Raw genomic sequence first — 22,737 nt, 5'->3', positions numbered from 1 at the left:
TAACTTGTTTGTAACAAAGACAAGATTAGTTTTCATATCAGAACTGTGTTAACTAACTAAATGGGACAGGTGTTCGCTACTGTTCGAGAATTGAGTTCTTAAATTTGACAACAATCAAGTAATTCATGCTGGGATTTGTTTAACCATTTGTTTTAGCACTGTCTACGTGACCTTAAACTAATGCGACCTAAAAATTATTTATGAATGTAGTATTCAAATAGAAGGTGAGCTTGTAAATGTAACTACCATCATTACGAAGTCTGTTTCCAATAAGAAATATTTATTTTAAATAATATAGTTATGACAGATTTTTGCCGCCCTGTGGAAATGCATGTGTTGCATATATGGTAGAGCCGCCCCTGGCTACTGATATTCCACTATATCCAATGAAATGCTTCATAATATTAAATTATTTCTTGTAAATATACACATTAACAGTGTTGATATGATTTTACTGATTTTTTCTTCAAAATCTACTTAAATGTCCCTTAATTCGTGAAAATTAAGTTTCATTGTGTATAATCTTAATATTTAATAACCAAATTTAATATAAGTAATAATAAATTCATATATAATGCAAATTCGTTTTGCAAAAGCAAGAAACATTTAACTAAACTTAAAGAAGAAAGAAGTAAACAACTCACATTCCAGTTCATTTCAAGGAAAGCAAAAGATAATGCTCCAGATAAATCAATTGACTAAAAAAAAAAGAAAAGAAAAAAAAAGATACCATAGGTATTGAACATCATTAACTAGTAGTTTCATGGAATATATTCACAGTAACGAATCTTGCAATTATTGCAGATTTTATAGCGAATTCATTAGATGTAGGTAGCTAAGTCGATGTGATTTATATTGACTTCGAAAAGGTTTTTGAAACATTGAGTTGAGTTGATTTTCGTTTAGCGTCCCGTTCAGCAGCGAGGCTATATGAGACGTGGACCTTTTAATGACAACACATTACTAGAAAAATTAAAGCTTTTCTCTGCCCTTGATTAAATTCTTCTTGTTTTACCTATCCAATCCTAGACAATCCGTTCTTTTTAATGTATACAAATCTAAAGAATATACAGTATTTCATCCTCAGAAGTCCTTCAGGGTTCAAACTTAGAACCATTGTTATTTCTCTTGTTTCTTAATGACTTACCTGACTGCATTCCTGACCATGAAAAATTACTGTATGCGGATGATCTAAAAATATATACTAAAATCAATTCTTTGAACGATAACATTAAACTGCAGCAAAGTTTAGATCATGTTGGTAACTGGTCTACTTCTAATCGACTTGGAGTCAATGCAAACAAGCGCAAAGTGTTATCATTCACTAGGAGCAAATCACCTCGTCACTTTGATTATGTAATTAGTAAATATGTAGTAAACAGACATGATTCAGTTAAGAGTTTTGCGGTGAAACGTTTGATACTATTACATTGACGTTTGAAAATCACATTGTAAATATGGCAAGTGAAGCATTCAAGCTATTAGCATCCGTAATTAGAATAGGAAAAGAATTTCAGAAGTGTTCAACATTACAGAAGTTGTACAATGCATATGTTCGTTCAAAGTTAGAGTAAGCTTCTATTATTTGGAATCCGTCTCAATTAAAAAATCATAAGCAATTAGAAAGAACACAGGTAATTTTTTTAAAATTTCTAACCTACAAAGAAACTTACATTTATCCTATTTACAACAACTATAAAACCATCCTTGAGAACTTTCATCTTCCAACACTAGAACAAAGACGTCATATCATTGATTTTCTATTCATTCAGAAAGTAACTCAAAATATTTTACACTGTCCTAACTTAGTTTCTTCATTGCATTTGCATGTTCCTTCATTAAAAACACGTAAAAATACTGGTCTCTATTACTGCAAAAATCAAAAACTAATATATTGATGAAATCACCAATATGGAGAACAACAGCTTTGTATAACATGTGTAAATGACAATGAATTGGATATATGTGATATGTCGCCTAAAAAATTTAGAAATACAGTTATCAAGAGTTATGAATATGTAATTAAGTAATTTTCAACACTGTGATTGGGCTATAGTTTGTTGTGTTGACAATAAATAAATAAATAATAAACTTATCATGAACTATAAAGATTTCTAACGAAAAATTATGAAGCATTGCATTAAGCTACAGTGCTATTAAAAAAAAAAATCTTAATAGACATCTCTGTTTAAAAGGACTTTCATAACTGGAGTAAACTTTTATCCGTAGTTGGATTAAAGCCAGCTAATGTGAACTTTTTTGGCTCTAATATCATTATTCGAGACCAAAATATTCAGCTGTTTCACATACAATTATGAGATTAACAACTTTTATAGGACGATACGTAGGTGATCAGTTTCTTTTAATACGATTAGTCAGTAGTCTCTTTGATAAACCCAGTGTTCTTATACATAGATGGAATTCAATTAAAAACAAATATGGTTCTTCTTTTGGCTAATTTAAGTATTTATTTCAAATCAAAGTTTTAAAACTTCCTGCCTACGATAATATATAACCATTTATAGAGAGGTGGGTAGTTGGCCAATCTTTCGAACAACCTTATGTAGCCAATATAATACTGAATATATTTTATTTTCATACATAACAAGCAAAACTGTAATAACGTCTTATAAAATTATCAAAGACTAAATAAATAATTCTAAATATTACTCTAATTTTCTTTCCAGAATGTTGATAAAACAGAAGGAAATTCCGCTCGATTGGAGTACATTTGGAAAAAGGAAGTGTCAGACAATAGGCCAGACAAAGCTTCACTGACGGCAGCAGTGTGGAAGTTTCTCCGAACACGAGTTTTCGTTGCAATATTCCTAGTTATCATGACAAATTTCTTCCAGTTTTTGGGCCCTGTAAGTACTTTAATCACCTTACTCCAAATATTAATCCATAAGCCAAATACATTTTGATAACATTTAAATTAAAGAAATTACTTGTCGTGTAAGAAATAAAGCTTTTAGTTTTCCATCGCTGATGTTTATTGTATTAAAGACCTTTCAAAAATAATTAGCTATATTAACTCTCAAAGTTGAACTGGCGTTGAGAATGAAAACATTACGCTATTGTTGAAATATCAGAAACAAAATACACAAGTTTGTGGATGGAAAACAAAATTTCATACATTATGATATCTCCATGAGGATTTTGGTGAATATACTGTACAAGTAATTATTTTATTGAAACCAGAATCTTCTCAGAGTACGTGACGCAATTAATACAGTGGTAGAGATTTGACTTTGCTACAGATAGTAATATTGTAGAAATTCCATATATTTAATGAGTTTTGGTCCTCGTAGTTCATAGATTATTTGATTTTTAAAAGTAAATGATGTATAACAATAGAGCTTTACAGAATATTGAACACAAACAATTCTCGCGTCATGTCGATTAAAAACTTATTTGCAGTATAAAATACATTCGAAGATTCTTTAATTGTATTAGAATTCATCTTCTATCAAATCAAATCTGTGCTACACATGAGAATTTACAATACTTTTATTATGAATTTTAGGCATGGATCCAGAATCAAATGCTGATATTTGTGAAAACCTCAGATGATCCTCAATCTTGGGGTTTTACTTTGGTGGCCATTTTATTTGCTAGTCAGATACTCAGAAATGTTTGTTTCAATTCCATGTGGATTATTGGTTATCACTCAGGTGAGTAAAATAGCATTTTATATAATAATCGTGTTTGGAAAAGAGAAGACAATGTTGCTGGACTGGACCATTTTAATCACTTGCCAGTTATTTTATGTTTTTTTAAAGGTTATATATACACTATTGAAGAAATGAACCTAGTAATATTCGTAAATAATATCATTTAAGCATTGGTAATTTTGGTCATTATTAAGACAAACCAAATAGGACCTTCTTTTGTATTCTTGTTTGAGCGTATATTTTACATATGAGCAAGATTTACAGATTAGAAATTATAGTTACACATTTTAGAATATTAAACTTAACATAAAGAAGTGTTTTGCAGTAAGCCGTACGCATAAGAATAATAATTGAATTAATGCATAAAAGCATTCAGAAGTGCAACACCTCCATTTGCCTATCAATAATTTGAAAATGGGAATAATGATCTCAAATCAGATCATTTTCTTTTTAAGTTATAGATAACTGCAATTGAAGCTATTGAGAGGAGAATTTATGTATGTCGTCAAATGAAAACTAGTTTCTTCTTGTCTAAGATTGTACAAAAATATCTTAACGAAAATAGGTTTGTGATCAGTTTATATCATCTAATAGGGAAAATTTCGACTCGACAACTGGAGAGTTGACAAGATGGACGATCGGTGAATAGATGTTGTTTGTGCAGAAGAGAAGCTTTCCACGATTTAGTTTTGAAGTCATACTTGTATTAGATAAAATTTTTATAGCGGTATATTTTCTATTCTAATCTACAATGAAGGCCTATTCATACAATCAAGAAACGATATTATTTATTTGTGAAACGGTTAGCATTGTTTTCTATAAAATTCTTTCATCACAATTTAAAGCAATTTTAATATTTAACACTCATATTGTACTTTGAAACAATTACATTTACAATTACTACAATATAATGAGGAGAAATTGATAAAAGATCAGTGCACGCGATTGGAAATATTATGAACAACCTTAAACTCATTTGAAAACATGGAATAAACTTTAACATACATAAATCGCGTAAAAAAAAGTCCAAAACCAATACACTTAACTTTCAGTTGTGATTAAGATTGACAATCTATCATTGCTTTAAATAGACACCAGAAGAGATTTGCAGATCATTTTAGATTCATCTAACTTGGAATACTTTGTTCTTATTTGTAGAACTAGAACTTTTTATGACTTTCGTGTGCATATAACTTTTTTTTTCTTTTTTATAATTTCTAGCCATCCGAGTGCAAGGAGCATTGCAGTTGCTTATCTACAGGAAGTTACTTCGTCTTAAGTCAGCCAGTGACAGACTGCTGGGACAAGTGGTAACCTTGTGCACAAACGATCAGGAACGAATATGTGAAGCAGTGGCAGCTGGTCCTCTTCTTATTGGTAAAGAAAAGATTATCTTTCTTCCATTTTCCAAAAATAAATAAATAAAATAAAAAGTGGAAATAAAAATTAAATAAAATAATTTGTTAACATACTATTTATAGTAAGGAATAGTACCAGATCAATTCAGTACAATTCAATCACTGTAAACATACCAATATATCATATGCAAATATAAGTAAATTTCTAGGACTACCGTCATAGAAATCCTTCTGTCAATCTATTTTAAACACATGGATAATTATTTTATAACTGTACAGGTGACAATTGTTTTTTCTTATATTTGTCTACGTATAAAAATAATATGAATTTATAGACTTTTTTCATTTTTGCTTAATAATATACGTACTTTACAAGTGGTCTTGTTTCTCAATTTGGAAATCGCTGTTAAATTTCTTAGACTGTTAGATCCAACATAAAGAATTATTTTGCGACTAACTGTAGTAAAGTTGCTCTGTATACATTATATTAATGTAAAGAAGCTCGTTGCATTATATTGATGTACAAATGCATTCAAAAGTGCATTACCTCTATTAGTCTGTCAATAATTTACACATGAACTAACCAACAGGAGTATCTATATGTAAGTTTCTTTACAATACTTTGCCTATTCCAGGTGCTCCTGCAATGGCTTTGATGGCAATGGCATATACATATTACGTTCTGGGACCGTGGGCGTTGCTCGGAAATTTCATCATCATTGGATTTACACCTTTAACTGTAAGTGCAGACATTTAATTTCATTATCAACATACGTACAAAATAGCCTTCTGTATTTAAATTGTTAGCGTTTGTGCCTTTAGTAAATGTGATTCTGGAGCCTTGGTTGCACTGAATTATTGTTGTCAAATAAGTAACAGAATTTCAGAACTTTAGAAAATCGAAACTACTATACTAATACAAACAAAACGTATCTTAGTACTAATATAGAAATTAGTTGTATTTTTTCTATCCATTTTGATTTTCAAAATTAAGAAATTAACAGTTAAGTAGCACTGTAAAACTAGTAATTCAAAGAAATGATATTATAGCTGACATATATTTGCAACAGAAAGTGGAAAAAGTTATTTTCTTAAACTTTTAGCGGTAAGACTTAAATATATAAATAGTATAAGCAGGCGTGGGTTGATGGTTAGCATTCACGCTTGGAAATCGGGAGATCCTGAATTCGAATTCTGTTCCTGGTCGTTGAATGTTGATGATTTTAGTGTAAACTGATCTTTCAAGGCTATATCTGAAGCGGTGATAATTAACTGATGATATTTTCGATATGTCTTTGCAGATGGCCATAGGGAAAATGACCAATAGAATTCGTGTGAAAACTGTAAGTTTGACTGATCAACGAGTGACATTGACATCTAATGTGCTCAACAACATTCGTCTTATTAAAATGTACGCTTGGGAAAACAGTTTCTTTCACAAAATATTAGGTAAGCGCACCGTAAACTAATATAGTCATGAATTAAAGTCTTTTCTTGTATTTCTTTAAAGAGAACTTTTATCTCTCTTATGTGATTAAAGAGAACTTTAATTTTAATTATGTGATTAATCTCTATTTCTTCATAAGAGAAAGTAGTAAGAGTTAACCATTTTAAGATATTTTAATAAGTAGAATACTAGTAAGATATATAATTACCTATATAATTTCTTATAGTCATTTAATTAGACAAGAAGTTACCAGTATACCTAGGTATAATAACTGGGAACACATTACAGAAGATTAGTAGTTTCTTGAATCAACTCTCTTGTATTTTCTTTTTTGAATGTCCTACTGGAAGACAGGTTTTAGGTCATTCACCTAAAATGATTAGAAAAGATCACCTAATCAATAGAGTGTGTTTAGGACGACCAGTTATTTCTTCCGTGGTTGAAAATTCTGACGACTAAAAGTTGAAGAGCTCAAGTAAAAGGGTAGAATGAGAATGAGAATAAAAGAAATGAACAATTATGGCTTGATTGCTCAGATATTCACTTAATCAGGCAGCTAATATCCCACTGATTAAGGGCACTCCTATTCTTTATAGTGTCAAGATCCTTCACAGGACTGATTAGCAGGAATTGATCTGTAAAATATATAGCCTCTTACAAATGTCAAGTTAAATTTAGAAAATTATTCTTAACTAATAGCATTAAATGATTGTATCTCTATAATTAGTCGCTCTATACGTATATCAACCTCACAATTATTAAGAAAAGTAAATTCATCAAAGGGAATTTACTTTTGCAATATTTCTTGCGGTAAATATGAAATCAGAGAAGCAGGTAAAACTGAATTATTTCGAAACTTTAATTCTAGTGACATAGTTGACTGTTCAAATACTACCCATATGCAATCGAAGTTGCTATGTTTTTTCGTTTTAGATGTCAGATGAAGTAACCAGGAAATACTAATTCAAATAATGCATTAATGATAATTTAAAGTTACGGAACTTAAAAATTCTTATATACTATGATTGGCTTTATTTTATATTTCCTCATACCTAAACAAAACAAGTAGTGATAGTTTTTGTACTTTGTGGAAATTTCATTGTATGCTATGAAAAAAGGGCTAGTTATGTATATATTTTACATTGATTAGATAATTGAAATTACGACTCTATTTTTCTGATTTTAATTACGTAATCAGTGCAAAACATATTATCTAGTTTAACTCTGTTACAGCATTATAATGTATGTGAACTTATATTCATGCAAAGTAAACATTTATCGTAAGAAAATATGTACGAAATTTAGTACAGCCCGTTAACAACATTTTGTACATGCGTAGTCTCAGAATTAATACATTTCTAAAACTAATACTTTTTCAAAAAGTACTGTAGGAAAAATAAGTTCAACGAAACTTAGTTACTTATAATTACAGGTTAAGTTTTCTTTTCTTAAGAATTTGCATTAGCCTTTTAAAGTCAAAATTTCTTATCTAGATTTAGAAAATGTTTATTTTGGCAAGTTTTGTCAGTTATTTCTGATTTATTTACAGATATACGTAACAAGGAACATAAACAGTTAACTCGGGCATCATTTTGGCAGTCATTGGGTTCTACCTTAACGCCATCTAGTGCGACTCTTGCTAGCGCAGCCACGTTTCTTGCTTACAGGTAAGATTTATTATTATTATTATTATTATTATTATTATTATTATTATTATTATTATTATTATTATTATTATTATTATTATTATTATTATTATTATTCAGTAATGATCTCATGCAGTAGTACAATTTAGAAATATTTTTTTTTTCAAAATACGGTAACAACAGTTAACTCGGTAACAAAATACGGTAACAACAACAAAAAGAAACTTGTTAATAAGCAAATTTAATGATTGAATAATTACAAGTCTACATAATATTACAATATTATTTTGCATATAGTATTAGTTAAAATAACTATTATAGAAAAAGTTAAGAATATGAAGTTATACTTGATGTGCTTACAGTAGGCTACAATTTGTGAAGGCAATGAATGATATCATGTATTTCTTGCATCCAACGTTAACAATAAATCAGCATAGCATACTAAATTCATAAGGGAGGCAGTATAGCTGCAAGAAGAAATAAAATAAGGCACATTTAGTTTAAGTGAATATGGAATAATTTAATAGCATGGTTAAAACAATGGAAGTAATCATTAAAACTAAAACACAAAATTCCGCAAGTGAAATAATCTGTGAAGAAAACTAATGAGCCTTGTTTCTATCTAGCTTGAGTGGCAACGAAATGCACGCAACGGACATCTTTGCTGTGTTTTCTATCTATAATGCTGTTCTCTTCTCTATGGGAAGGCTGCCATACGCAGTGAGATGTGTTGGAGAAGCGAAAGTCTGCTTGAAAAGAATAAAGGTAAGATCGAAAAGTACCAGCGCTAATTATAATTACATGGGCGCATGGGGGGATATTCAAAATTAACAAAAAATTGGCTACTTACCAATGAACCTTGATACTGGCAACATTGATCGAACTTGGGTACCTACCTTTGATGCATACTTTGGATCTGGCAATAGTGGCCTAACATAGACACCACGTTCTTTTTTATTCAGTTCATTTTCTTTTTCATTCTGCTCTATTCATCTCAGGATCTTTTTTATGTGTATAGTAGTATGTATTCCTGGTTTTACTCCTTTTTTCTCCTTTCCGTATTAATCCTTTTTACCCTGCCACTGAGGAAGGAACCAGCTGAGAGTTCCGAAACATCAAAAATCTTTAAATTTTTCAAGGGAGGATTCATTGGTAAGTAGCCAATTTTTTGTTAATTACCAGTGCTAATGTTTATTTTATATGTATATCAGTGCACTCTAGTTTTGGGTAGCGCTCATTCTAGTTTTGGAACTACGTATCTTAAGTAAAAGTAAAGTCCGGTCAAAGCACTTATTATAAGTAACATGTGTTACAGTTTCGACAGGATATCACTGTCTTTGTCAGACACAGATAATGTCAACAAACCTCAAATACAGAAAGCAATAGGAATAGCTTGTTATTTCCTAAAACATGGGTTAAATGAGATCTTTTTTTTCCTCTTGCACTTTAATAATGAGTTATATGTTCAATCCTGGTGTGATGTCATTTAATCTATTTGATCCCACATTTTTTAAATCAAAAGTTTGTGAAAGAAAAGTTCTGTCAATTCGTAGATATTTCTTTTAAAATGCAGTAGCTTTTAAAATATGCATGAACATGTCTGACGAAGAAATGATATATTCCCAAAGTGCTGGATTTGATCAGATTCTATTTTTATTTAGGAACATCTTATTGCAATCTTTCTGAGATTGATCCCTTTCTATAAAATATTTTCAAAACATATTACATATAATTCCAAACATACATATATATTATGTAGCTGTACTTTTTACTAGAAGTAAAATAGTGGACCATGATCTAACATTGACTCAGTTTACATAATAGCTATAAGTGTTATTATCAATGTATATTCTTTATTGTATATTCTTTTAACAAGAATAAAGCAAAATTAGAGAGTATAGTAATAAAAACATTAAATAATACACTTGGATTTTTTATTTCATAAAATGCAATTGTCTGTTCACAGGAATACCTTACACTTCCAGAATTTGATTTTGATTGTCAACACTTGAGGCCTGCTTCTAAATTAGCTATTGATATTAAGAATTGCTCTTTAGCTTGGGAAGTTTCTAAAACAGAGTTACAGAAGAAAAAGAGGAAAGGTAAATTCTATTCTGATTTATTTCGTTTTTAGGTATAAAATGTGAAACTTAAATATTTTGTTCTTTACTCTTTTAGTATACGAGAAAGAATCCAAGCCTTTACTGATTCCCAATATTACACTTAAATTAAATTAGCAAGTGACACTACTTTAAAAGGCTAATAGTTTTAATGAATAATAATAATTTCATTTGAAGGCTAAGAGTGAATGTTACCTAAAGCAAAATTTCCACTTCAATACTTTTAATTGTCTTTGCTGAGTGTTCTGTCAGAGTTAGTTTGGCCCACTAATTCAGAATCACAGAGATAATATGGCCAGTTCCTTGCTTTATTCTGGCTTCAATAATAGTATCAAAACTGCGATTTATTGACAAAGGGAGCAATGCAAATATTCAATAAAAATAATCTTGTGTAACATCTTTCACACACATACATTTATGTTCGAGAATTATTGAAGTTACATATGTCTTTATACTTAGAGTCGTAAGTTGGGTAGATTTATGGGTACGAGGTTTCGAACATACATAAGTGGAAATATAAATGTGCTATTATAAAAATCTTACAGCTAAGAACATAAATTTATTCAATTTCATTAAAAATTGAAAATTGTACTATAAATTTATAATTAATCTTTACTTGTATTAGAAATGTTAGGTCTAATACGTAACATGTCATTCCAGGCAGGCAAAGTGTTATTTCTCTTGGTCCAAGTGACACGCCGTTAATAAGAGTTTTACATGATATAAATATGGAAGTACCATGGAGATCCTTGGTTGGAATATGTGGAAGTGTTGGCAGTGGAAAGAGTTCGTTGCTTCAAGCTATTATAGGCGAGGTAAGGAACCATATTGATTTCCAAACACTGATGAAATATCGTACAGTGTCCGTATAGAGTATTCATTACGAAATCTTTCTTTCTACTTTAAATATCAATTTAAAAATAAATCAGTAAAAGCAAACTTCAAATACAGAAAGCAATTGAAACAGCTTTTTATTTTCTAAATCATGGATTAAATTATTTCTTTCTTTTTCTTGCACTTTAATAATGAATTATGTGCTTAATTCTGGCACGACATTGGGTTATTTGATCAGACTTTCTTTTAATCTAAAGTTTATGAGAAAAAAAGTTATGCTAGTTCGTAAATATTTCAATACCCTATGAATTTTGACTGTCAAATGTAATATGTACTGTAGTTAGCTAATTGTTTAGATTTTAAAAAAATCAGATTCTTTATGAGAAATCAATACTTCCAACAAGATACATAGGCTATAAGAATAAGAGTTTTCATCTCATTGTAAGATGACAGCGCTGTTGCAACTTGTATTTTTCTCTGAATAAGGTTTTCAATCTATTTTGCATTGAGTGACTTTTGCAAGTTTTCTTTTTGATGTCATCGTGTCCTTTCATGTCCTCTTGAAACTGACTTTATTTCTGTAATACATAATTTTATTACGAGGTTGTCAAATTATATATTTGTTTACTTTCAGCTTCGTATAGAAAAGGGCACAATGGAGATTGATGGATCAATAGCTTATGTATCTCAACAAGCATGGATATTTAACGAAACAGTGAGGGAAAATATTGTATTTGGGCTTCCATTTGACCAAAACAAGTAAGTTCATTTTTTATATTAAAATTAATAGTAGGGTTTTTTTTTAATTTTCCATCCAAATAAAATATATAGGTGATAATAATAAAAGTTTTTAACATTTATTTGAACTATATTTGAATAAACTGTCAGTACTTACGGAATAGATTAAGATTAATATTGTAAAATGAGTATAGATACTGTTACTAATTGATTCTTGAAGGTTTTAGTGGTTAGGGAGTAGATTTGGAGTATTATTCACCACTATTCAATGTAGCATTGATGGCGAAGAGTGTCATTGTGCTGATCACACATGACAAAGGCGTACATACCACAAGTCAACTGCTAGATTCTGGCCTGTAAGAGCTGTTGGACCAGAAGTTTAATTTTTATTTATTTATTTAAAAAGTAGATCCAAATCAATGTTATAAAATGAATATAAGTTATTGTCACGAATGATTGTAGATTTCAGTTCAGGTATTAGGGTGACGATAATTATGTTATTATCCATGAAATGACAGAGACATTTTGAAGAATATTGTTTCTCTGTTAGTTACATTATTATTAGTTTATTCTTTTAAATATTTCTTAAAACATTGAATGCATGCTAAATATATTGATGCTGACACATATTTTATGTATCATATTTCGTTTCATTTATTAAAAAATCTTTCTTTCCACTTAAAATATCAATTTAAAAATAAATCATTAAAAGCAAACCTCAAATACAGAAAGCAATTGAAACAGCTTTTTATTTTCTAAATCATGGATTAAATTATTTCTTTCTTTTTCTTGCACTTTAATAATGAATTATGTGCTTAATTCTGGCACGACATTGGGTTATTTGATCAGACTTTCTTTTAATCTAAAGTTTATGGGGAAAAAAGTTATGCTAGTTCGTAAATATTTCAATACTTTTTTTCCTTTCTTTTCTTTTCTTTTTTTTTTTTTTTTTTTAAATAATAATCAGAAACACACACATCGATGTGTTGTAAAATGCTATTGAAACAATAACATATTGCTTTTATTCTCATAGACTAGTGTTTCATTCATGATGTAGATAAATCAAATCCTGATATTTCCATTGGTTTTTTTATTTTAATGGCACCACGTAGGGTTAATAATGTCTCCTTAGTAAACTTTGCACGTTTTTACGGTGTCATTTATTGTTGCCAGAAATATTTATTAATAAAACTTCTTTGCGAGTCTATGCATTCTAGAGTTCTAGTTCACCGAAACTTCTAAAAGAAGATATTCTTCAGCTCTAAACTAAAAAGCGTTCTGAGATATGAAAGATTTATTCTGACATTGACTAATGGTTAATTCAATTTTTATACACTGTGCTTTTGTTAATGGTAAGTTTTCACTAGGTTTGTCAAATTCGATAGCAGACTATACCTCTTCACTTACGTGCAAAAAAGTAACACATTTAAACTGATTGTAATATTTACAGATACAATACTGTATTAGAAGTTTGTGGACTGGAACAAGATATGGAGTTACTTGTAAATGGAGATTTAACAGAAGTGGGAGAAAATGGCTTCAATCTAAGGTAAGAAACAAATAAATATATATACATCGTTGTTCAATAACTTGATTGATTGATTTATATTTACGTCCTTTGTTAGCAGTAAGGGTATACGGAGCGAGACCAAGGGTCTGGATCCATGTATCGTATCCTCTCCCACTGAGAGTCAAATGCAAATCTCATGAACTAAAGACATACATGCTAGCCACTAGACCAGAGGAAACGACTACAAGGGTTTCATGTTGCAAGACACTCTTTCGTTGTTTTCTTTCGCTTTATTTAATGATTATGATTGGTTGTACTATTTATTTGTGTATCATTTGCATCTGTGTATCTGCAATATATGGAGATAATATTGCAGAAAATTTTTTTAATAAATAAACAGGCCTATGTATAATGAGAGGTTTACATTACACAAATTACTCTAGGGTCCTTAAAAAATCATAAAAATACTAAATCCTTAGTTTGACATTGTAAATATAAATACATACATGTTTCTAAAATCAGTACACATTTCTTAATTAATATTAACATTAAAATTATATTTTATTTATTTATTTATTTATTGTAATTTTAATATGTTCTGTTCTAAGATGTACCCAGAAATATATTAGAGATTAGAGGCTACTTTATCATTCTAGTGGAGGCCAGAAACAACGAGTAAACCTTGCACGAGCAGTATACGCTGACAGAGATATCTATCTCCTGGACGATCCTTTAAGTGCAGTCGACGGCAGAGTGGCTTCTCATATCTTCTATCAATGTATTCGAGGCAGATTAAGTGACAAAACAATCGTAGTTGCTACACATAGTTTACAGGTAAAAGATATTATCTGATGCTGATCTGATACAATCTGATGCACTAGAGAGTGGGATATTAAATAAAATTTTGTCAATGTACATGTATCTGTGTGTGCCAACGGCACCATCTTCCAACCAATTTCAGGAATTGACTAAAACATTTATCTTAAATTCACTTAAGCACCCCTGTTTTTTAACTTGTCCGTATATGTTGTACGTTAACCTGTCCGTTCGACACCAAACGCAACCCTGAATTTACTTTCAAAAACCCAATTGAAGGGTGTCAACGATGTGCAATAATAATTTTTCTACGGTACATGAATATTACCGGTAATGTGAGCCCACAAGTAAACATAAGAATTCCTTAAAGTATACGCACTGAAGATGACACAAACAGTCGTTGAAACGTGTACGGACAAGTTAATAATAAGGGTACTTATATGAGTTCAAAATCAGTATTTTAAATTCAATATATATATCCTATCAATTGATTAAGTATTTACTGAATAAAATCTTCAAAAATTAGGTTTCATATAGAAACACACTGATACTGGATTATATAGTGTAGTAAATTCTATTTTATGTGACAAGGTTTTCTAGATTTATCCCAAATGTGTGTAGATCTTAACCCTTAGTTCTAATTTCATCCTCCGCAATGACCGTGCTATTAATCAATTTCCCTTAGAAATTTCCATTATATTTTAAAATGTGCGACACAATCAATCTTTCCAATGGAATAATTAAGAAGTGAGCGTCTTTTAATGTTCGATTCTCTGCAAAAACTAGAAATTAGAATTTCAAATTAAAGATTAATTATTTTCTTAGTAATTACAGATATCTTCAGTGCTTGAAATTGAAATTCGAATTTTTCTTGTATATTTTCCCCCCCATTGAACAATAAAGCATATTGTCATCACATAATGTTATTCTTAAAGTAGGTAATCAATATTTTCTGTTCATATATTTATTTAGAAGGATGTTAAATTTTTTTTAGGAGTTTAGGTTTCTTGTAATCTCACATAATACAATCTACGAAATTGGAAATTTTCAAATTTGAAATACATTCAAAAAACATGTTAATGAGTAACTTAAATAAACAATAGTAAAGAAAATAAATAAATATAGATCATTAATATGATGAAACCATTACTGTAGTATTGACTGAACTATTAAGACACCAATGTGCTGCAATTGTACTATACTATAATATTTAAATAATTAAAAAGGAATTGGAATGTTCTTTTTGTGACCTAACTGAAGGAGATCAAGGATCTGGGCTTTTTGATCCATAAGAAGAGTAACTTTATATCTAGGGAACAGTAGTCGTTGTTTCCAAATTATTTTTGTATGTAACGGAGCCTTACTTATTTACTAAATTCTTGCATAGTAGTATCTTCAATCCTGTTCATAATTTTAATCCCTTCCTCCACTCCAGCTCCTTAATTTCCAGTTTTCTTATAACTAGAATTGTTCACCGTATTTTATAATCCAGCTTGTTTTATAATGGAATTTTCATTCCATAAAAAGAAAAATTAGTATACTAGAACATAGAAATGTGCTACTAAAAATGGCAGCATGTAAATTTAATGGAAGAAAGTGCTTTGGTTTATTTCGTACTAGCGTGTTTAGATTAAGAGTGTTAAGTACTTTTGCCATCTTTGGTTTTCGGTCCCTTTGTTTATATGGGGAGGTATATTGGTTTTCATGAAATGGGCTAAAATTTTAATAGTAACATTCTACTGATTTCTCCTTTAAGCCTATGTAAATGCCTCTTGCTTTGTGCAAATTAAAGTCTGTTGTGTATAATTTTAGTATTTATAAAGCAAATTCATTTTAATTGATATTAAATTAATATGTAATGAAAATACATTTTATCAAAGCAAAGGACATACAACGGGAAGAAAAGTCAAACCATTAAAATCATTGTTCATTTAAAAAAAAAAAAATCGAATACACCAGATTCAACGGGTTTGAGAACAGTTATGACGGAAGTATTGAACACTCTGTACTACGTATCTTCACGTATTAATCCATTTACGACACAGTTATGTCTCTCTCTCGTTCGATCTATTTAAATTACTGCATGAATTTTAATCTCTCTTTCTCTTCTGTTTTTATTATAGATTCTAGAAAGTTGTGACAAAGTATTAGTTTTAAAGGATGGCAAAATAGTTGAGGCAGGATCTCCTTCAGCATTAATTGAGGCCGATGGCGAGTTCAAGGAACTAAGGAAGCATACCGTTGCTACTAACCAAGGAAGAAATCGAAGACATAGTTCATTTCAAGCAGTGGAGTTGGAGAAAGTGAAGACCGAGACAGAAGAAGGTAAATTGCTTTTATTCTACAATTGAGGGAATTCTATTTTAGTTTAAGACATGAAAAGAAGTTAGAACTTAATTAACTCAGAACTTTAACAGCTTTAGGTGATGTGTGTTTAAAATATTTTGCTTAGTTGATGAATAAGTATGATTCTTACTTCTGAAGATTTCAATGTTTTCCAAAATGCAGTTTATTCTTTCTGCTATTGATAGTCTATTTCTATTTATGATACTACTATTTATATTATGTTCTTATAATTTGCGTAAATGCTTACCTTTAGTTTCAAGTGTAAGCTTTCTAGTCCTATAAATGATGTAAAATGTATTATTGCAGAAATACGTGGAAGATATTAAGAGAAAATCTGTACGCTATTTACTTAATAATAAACTCAAAATTATGTAGTACGAGATTACATTAAAACATAACTAACGAGAGTGTTAACACTGCCAGCGTATTTTAAGGTTTACACAATCATAAGTACAACTTGAACCTCCAACGAACATTTGAAAAGATTCCCTCAACTCAAATGTGTCACTCTAAATTGGAGTAAATATACAATAGTGTATAACTTCAAATATTAAAGAAGCTTTTATTGTTTCAGTGCCTCTAGAGTCGAAAGATGTTGAACAAGAGAAACAAAAAGTAACACAGAGTACTTTCGGTGACTATCTGCAATTGTGTGGTGGATATTGCATATGTTTTATGGCAGCTAGTACAATGCTTCTCTTTGGAATTGTTCGCTTATTCAACAGTGTGTGGCTCCAAGATTGGCTTGAAACGGGTGACGGAAAGAATGAGGTGAGTAGATTTTATTGAATTTTGTGATTTCTATTAATATATATATATGACCATATTCTATGACTATACATAGTTTGAAGTAAAGAAATTAAATTCAGAAATATAAGCGTAAACCATAAACGACAATAATTTTCAACTGATCACGTCAAGAGAAAAAGAAATTTACAAACATTTAACCGATAATTAGATGCAAAGAGAGAAATATTTCAGAATATTGATAATTTTGACTTCATAACTGTGGAGAATGTAATGACAGAAACTGAAGAAATATAAAAGAAAAAAATCTAAAGAATAATAGTAGATAAGCTGAATATAACAATTAAGAGAAATTAACTTATATTTCATGTGAATATGAATTTGAATAGAATTATGAATTAAAAGTTTAGAGAAAATATACAGATTTACCAAGCAAATAAACAGGAAGCTCGAAAAGAATTTTAATATAATACAGTAGTTATTATTAGGATATTCATGTCATTAATACATATACTGTATACAATAGAAAACTTGTGATCCAAGCCCTTTGTAATATGAGAAGACTTAAAATTCTCAAGAATTTTAAATCTGTTATCATATTCAATGATAAGAGAGAATACACTGGAGAAAATAATTACTTTTAGGAGCATTGATGCTGGTTTCAAGCTTTAATGGGATAAAAACTTTTTCGTCTACTTGTTTTAATTTTTCCGGTAACTTTTTCTTATAGGTCATTTGCACATATTTTAACACCAATAATTTGAATTTTATTACTTTTATTTTGTTACGCCTTGTATTGCTCCAACTTGTTTTTTTCAACACATACTCTCTGCTGATTGTGTCCTTTCTATTTTTGTTTCTTTCTTTTACATCTATTTCCAATATTGAGCTCCATTTTCATAAAATGTGGCGTACTAATAAATTGAATTCTCTGTGTGTTTCATGTTTCTTCTCTTTATTCTGGTTTACGTATGATTTATTGGTCGAAAAAGATTAAAGCTGTGCTGAAAACCACTAGAAATTAGCATACATATAAGGGGATATCATTGGTTACTTTCATTAGAGTTTTGCGTCCTTTTCAATACCGAGCTTATATGAGACAGGGACCTACAAGTTAACGTGAAAGCCGAACCACACGGACTCCCGTAGGGAATCGGACCCGGAATTTATGTACTCTAATCATATAACCATGAGGGAGCTCAGGAAGACATAAAATATAAATACTTTTCAACCTCGGGTCAAAAATTAACGGGGTATAACAGTGTCTTTAAGTAAAAGAGCTTCTAATGTCATTCTAAAGTGCAAAAGAATTATTCATGTGTAGTTCTAAATAAGTAACTATAATCTTATGACATGTAATTCATAATTGAAATTTCTTGTGATTGCTGCTTACAGGCAGGTTGGTTGAGCAAATCTATAGGATGGGGACCAAAATTAAATTCATCAATAATAAAACAGGACAATGAAGACATGGGTTCCGTAAATGACAATCCCAATCTTTGGATATACCAATTAGTTTATGGAGTATCAGCTGCTGTCCTGATGTTTACATGCTTTCTTAAAGCTAAGAGCATTTCATATCAACTTCTCAAAGGAGCCAAAAATCTGCACAACTTGTTACTGGATAGAGTGATAAGAAAACCTGTTCACTTTTTTGATAGTGCACAAGGTGGACAAATACTTAGCAGATTTACGAAGGATATGGACGAAGGTAAGTAGAATTTTATATTCATTATTTTATATATTTAATTTACATACATTGTTTCAATAAAAATACCAGTACAGAAGTATAAGTATATTTTGCAATAAGCAATAATGTTGTCACTTTATTTAACTTGGTTTTGAGAAAAATATTATTAAGAATTTATAAGTACACGATAAAACATTGAAAAATGGATGAGACATTATCCATAGCTTTCCTCGGAAGTATTTTTTTTGGAGCAAATATCATGCAATCGCTTATATAGAGTTCATGAATTGCAAATTTAAAAAAACATTACATTACAAAATATCGTTAATTACTATTAATCACAAACCAAATAAATCCAAATCAACATATGGTACTTACTAGTAAATTTATTTTTCCTACTAAGGTATATCATTTTATGTGTAAACAGTAATAGATATATTAGTGTCTTTGCACAACTATTATCTATGAAATGTTAAAAGTGTGCCATAGAATATATTTTATGAAGATTGATGATTTTCAACATTTATACACATTTGAATATAATCGACTATTTAAATCATTTATTTGAAATTATATAATATTGTATTTCGTTAATAAATTGTATTCATAAGGCACTATTCACACATTAATAGATTAAAATTAAAAGGTAACATTAAGTGGTACATAATACATTCACATCTAGTTAATAGAGATATTTTTAAAGTACTTGTTGTCAAAGCTTTCACTTTGTTTTTCAAAGTAAGTAAATCATTTATTCCACAATTTTGACTTTAGCCACATCTACAGTATATGTTACTTAATCAGAAAATAGAGATTTCTCATTTTGAACGAACTTTTTAAACAGTTTTGAGAAGTTAGTTTTCATTTATCTAAAATGAATTTGAATATTTTCAGTGGATGTTCGTTTCCCTTATTTCCTGGACGTCGTTTGGCAAGGGCTAGTTCTCATCGTAACCCAGCTACTTCTAGTTTGCGTCATTTTTCCATATTTTACAATAGCTATGGTTGTTGTTGCAGGTAAGTGTTGCATGAATTATTTATCTTCTTCTTTCCCAATTTTTAATATGAATGGAACAACAATTTCATTATTTTAGACATTTGGATATAAAGTTATTGAGCATTATTGGTACTACATAGCAACTGAGATGTCAGAACGTCTTTAACGTTTTATACTGTGGCTCAGTTATAATATTCTCTCTTTAATAAAAATCTAATTTGTAAAGTTTAGTTTCATCTCTTGTTAACCTATTTTTAACTACCTTTTCCTTTCAGCAATCTTTGTATTATTGGATATGTGGCTTAATGCGGCAGTTCACCAGACAAAGAAGATAAGCAATGAACTACAAAATCCTGTTGTTCACTTCCTTTCTTCTACAATGGCTGGGCTTCCATTCATCAGAACATACCAAAGGGAAGCTGTTTTTGAAGAAAGGTAAATACTCTTTTTTTAAAAAAATATATGATTACACTATTATTTAAAGAAATTTTATGAAAACTGCTGAAGCATTTGATAGATTGTTTCAAAGTTTGATTGATAGTGTAGTGATTTGGTTTGAAAATCGCGTTGTAGTAAAATGGAAATGGCATCAGAGTTGATTCACATTTAAAAAAAAAAAAAAATTCATTGAAGAAGATACCTACAATAACAATTTCCAATTTCGTTAAGTATAATTGTTAAACTTTGATTTTAAAAAAATGATTACACTTTTAGTTACATACTAAACTGTAATATCAAATATTAGATTTCATTATTTTGTATAAATATCGATACGATATAAATTGAGTGCAGACGAAATGGTATTTACATCTGCTGAAAGCTGAAACTTTTACAGAAAAGTTTTCTAAATATATAAAATATTTGTATAAAGTTAGCATTTAAAGTGTTCATATAAAGTGTAAAGTAAATAAATAACGAATGATATTTATTGTTTGTAGATGCTTTTCATTGACGAAAATTCTTTATTCCAATTACTACTATAAGATGTTTATTAGTATTAGTAATTAATAAGAAATTTCTACATAATCATGTGATACCTTTTAAGTCAATTTAATTTATAGTCCATAGCCAACTTCTGGGTTTTTCTCTCATTCTACAAAGAAAATATCATCACAAATATCAGAGTTGATTCACATTAAAAAAAAATATATATTTCATTGAAGAAGATACCTAAAATGACAATTCCCAATTTTGTTAAGAATAATTGTTAAACTTCGATTTAAAAATAATAATTACACTTTTAGTTACCTACTAAACTGTAATATCAAATATTAGATTTCATTATTTTGTATATAAATATCTCGTACGCGTAAATAACTATACATTTCTTTATTTCAGATTCTGCAACCGACTTAATCGTTATCTAGCAGGTGAAATCGTATTTCGACTAGCGACCTGTTGGTTTACTTTTAGAATGGATTTGCTTGCCATGGTAATTGTGGTTGCAACTGCTCTTATTACTGTTCTTACTCGAGGTTCTGTCTCCGCAGCGGCCTCAGGCAACGCCTTGTCTTGTGTATTTACGGTAAGAATAAAAAAATAATGTACGCTTATAGATAAATGGGTATGCGTTACAATATTTTTATGTTTCTTTCCTAATCACATTTCCTGAAAGAAGTTTGCTGCAAGTGTGAAGAATTATTTTAGATCTGTTAAAAAATGGTAGTTTTGGAGGGTAGAATTTGCTACTGCTGAGAAATAAAATAATTTATGACTTTCTTAAATTTGTAGTCATTAAAATTTGCCTTAAGCATGCATTAAGATAATGACCTAAATCAGCTCTTTCTTGGTTAAAGAAAAGAAAAAGAAAGAAAGAAAATAGAAAAAGAAAATAAATATATTGGCAATGTCTTAAGTATCATATTCGAGTGGCGACCTGATATATTTTAGTTTAGTATAGCTGTGGGTTAAAGCATGCATGAAGGAAATCACTAGTAGTGCTTTTCTAAACAATATTACAAGCTAATCTAACTTAATCCTAACTAACAGAAGATGAACTAATTTATCCTAAACTCAACTGAGGCGAACTTTAACTGAAACTAACCTAAACTACACTTACCTAAACTAAAAACTAACTTACGCTAAACGAAGCTAACCTAATTCAAGTTGGACTTAACTGATCAAAGCTAACCTAATTGGATCTAACTAATCAAAGCTAACGTAAACTAAATTTCACTAATATAAGTCTAACTTACATTACCAAGCTAAATTAATAGTCGATTCAAGAAAAGTACCTTTTATAGTAAATTTCTTTAAGTATATAAACTAAATCTGAGTCACAAAATATAAAGCTGCTCATCAAATATGGTTCTTTGAGACATAAAAAGTATATTTATTCCAAGAAAGACAACATTTTTTAATATTCTTTTTACTTGTGTCAGACCTTAATTAACGTCCTTCCTTTTTATAGAAACTTATTAAGTCATATTTTCCTCCTCTTATATTAGAGATTTAACCAATTAAATGAACTCTACATGATTATCTACACCGAAAGGAAATATTTATAGTAGAACAAATATGGAGAAGACTTAGTGAAAAAATAATAACTAAACAATATGTCCCAAGAAACATACAGTATCTTTTCTGATTCGTGAAAGAATATATGATCACATGATCTTTCAATATTGTTCTTTTTAGGTTGGAGCCTTTGTATCCACGTTCATGAGGTTGAAATCTGAAATGCAAGCTCGTTATACTGCAGTACAAAAAATTCTAGAATATACAAAGGTAGGTGATTTTTTTTATTACTGTCATATTATTGATTAAGCGAAATTTAACACTACACTACCACGTAATAGTTGTAGTACTTTAAAA

General features: G+C 29.6%; 1 protein-coding gene across 2 annotated transcripts in view; it reads left to right on the top strand.

Moving 5' to 3' along the window:
* Positions 1-22,737, top strand: part of LOC145694696 (ATP-binding cassette sub-family C member 5-like) — a 78,070-nt gene that overhangs the window by 46,688 nt on the left and 8,645 nt on the right. For both annotated transcript variants that reach the window (XM_081771212.1, XM_081771213.1), the window contains exons 4-22: positions 2,688-2,867; positions 3,527-3,674; positions 4,896-5,051; positions 5,668-5,771; positions 6,334-6,481; positions 8,029-8,146; positions 8,752-8,890; positions 10,092-10,227; positions 10,906-11,060; positions 11,714-11,838; positions 13,268-13,366; positions 13,984-14,161; positions 16,267-16,468; positions 17,064-17,260; positions 18,632-18,947; positions 19,821-19,943; positions 20,199-20,358; positions 21,262-21,448; positions 22,561-22,650. In XM_081771212.1, the coding sequence (XP_081627338.1) occupies positions 2,688-2,867; positions 3,527-3,674; positions 4,896-5,051; positions 5,668-5,771; positions 6,334-6,481; positions 8,029-8,146; positions 8,752-8,890; positions 10,092-10,227; positions 10,906-11,060; positions 11,714-11,838; positions 13,268-13,366; positions 13,984-14,161; positions 16,267-16,468; positions 17,064-17,260; positions 18,632-18,947; positions 19,821-19,943; positions 20,199-20,358; positions 21,262-21,448; positions 22,561-22,650 (2,961 nt within the window). The remainder of the gene's footprint in view (positions 1-2,687; positions 2,868-3,526; positions 3,675-4,895; positions 5,052-5,667; positions 5,772-6,333; positions 6,482-8,028; positions 8,147-8,751; positions 8,891-10,091; positions 10,228-10,905; positions 11,061-11,713; positions 11,839-13,267; positions 13,367-13,983; positions 14,162-16,266; positions 16,469-17,063; positions 17,261-18,631; positions 18,948-19,820; positions 19,944-20,198; positions 20,359-21,261; positions 21,449-22,560; positions 22,651-22,737) is intronic.

Source organism: Thermobia domestica, chromosome 9 (genome assembly GCF_964235325.1).
Source record: "Thermobia domestica chromosome 9, izTheDome1.hap1.1, whole genome shotgun sequence".
Lineage (NCBI taxonomy): Eukaryota > Metazoa > Arthropoda > Insecta > Zygentoma > Lepismatidae > Thermobia > Thermobia domestica.
The sequence above is the reverse complement of the archived record's forward strand: the minus strand, read 5'-3'. Positions and strand labels throughout refer to the sequence as shown.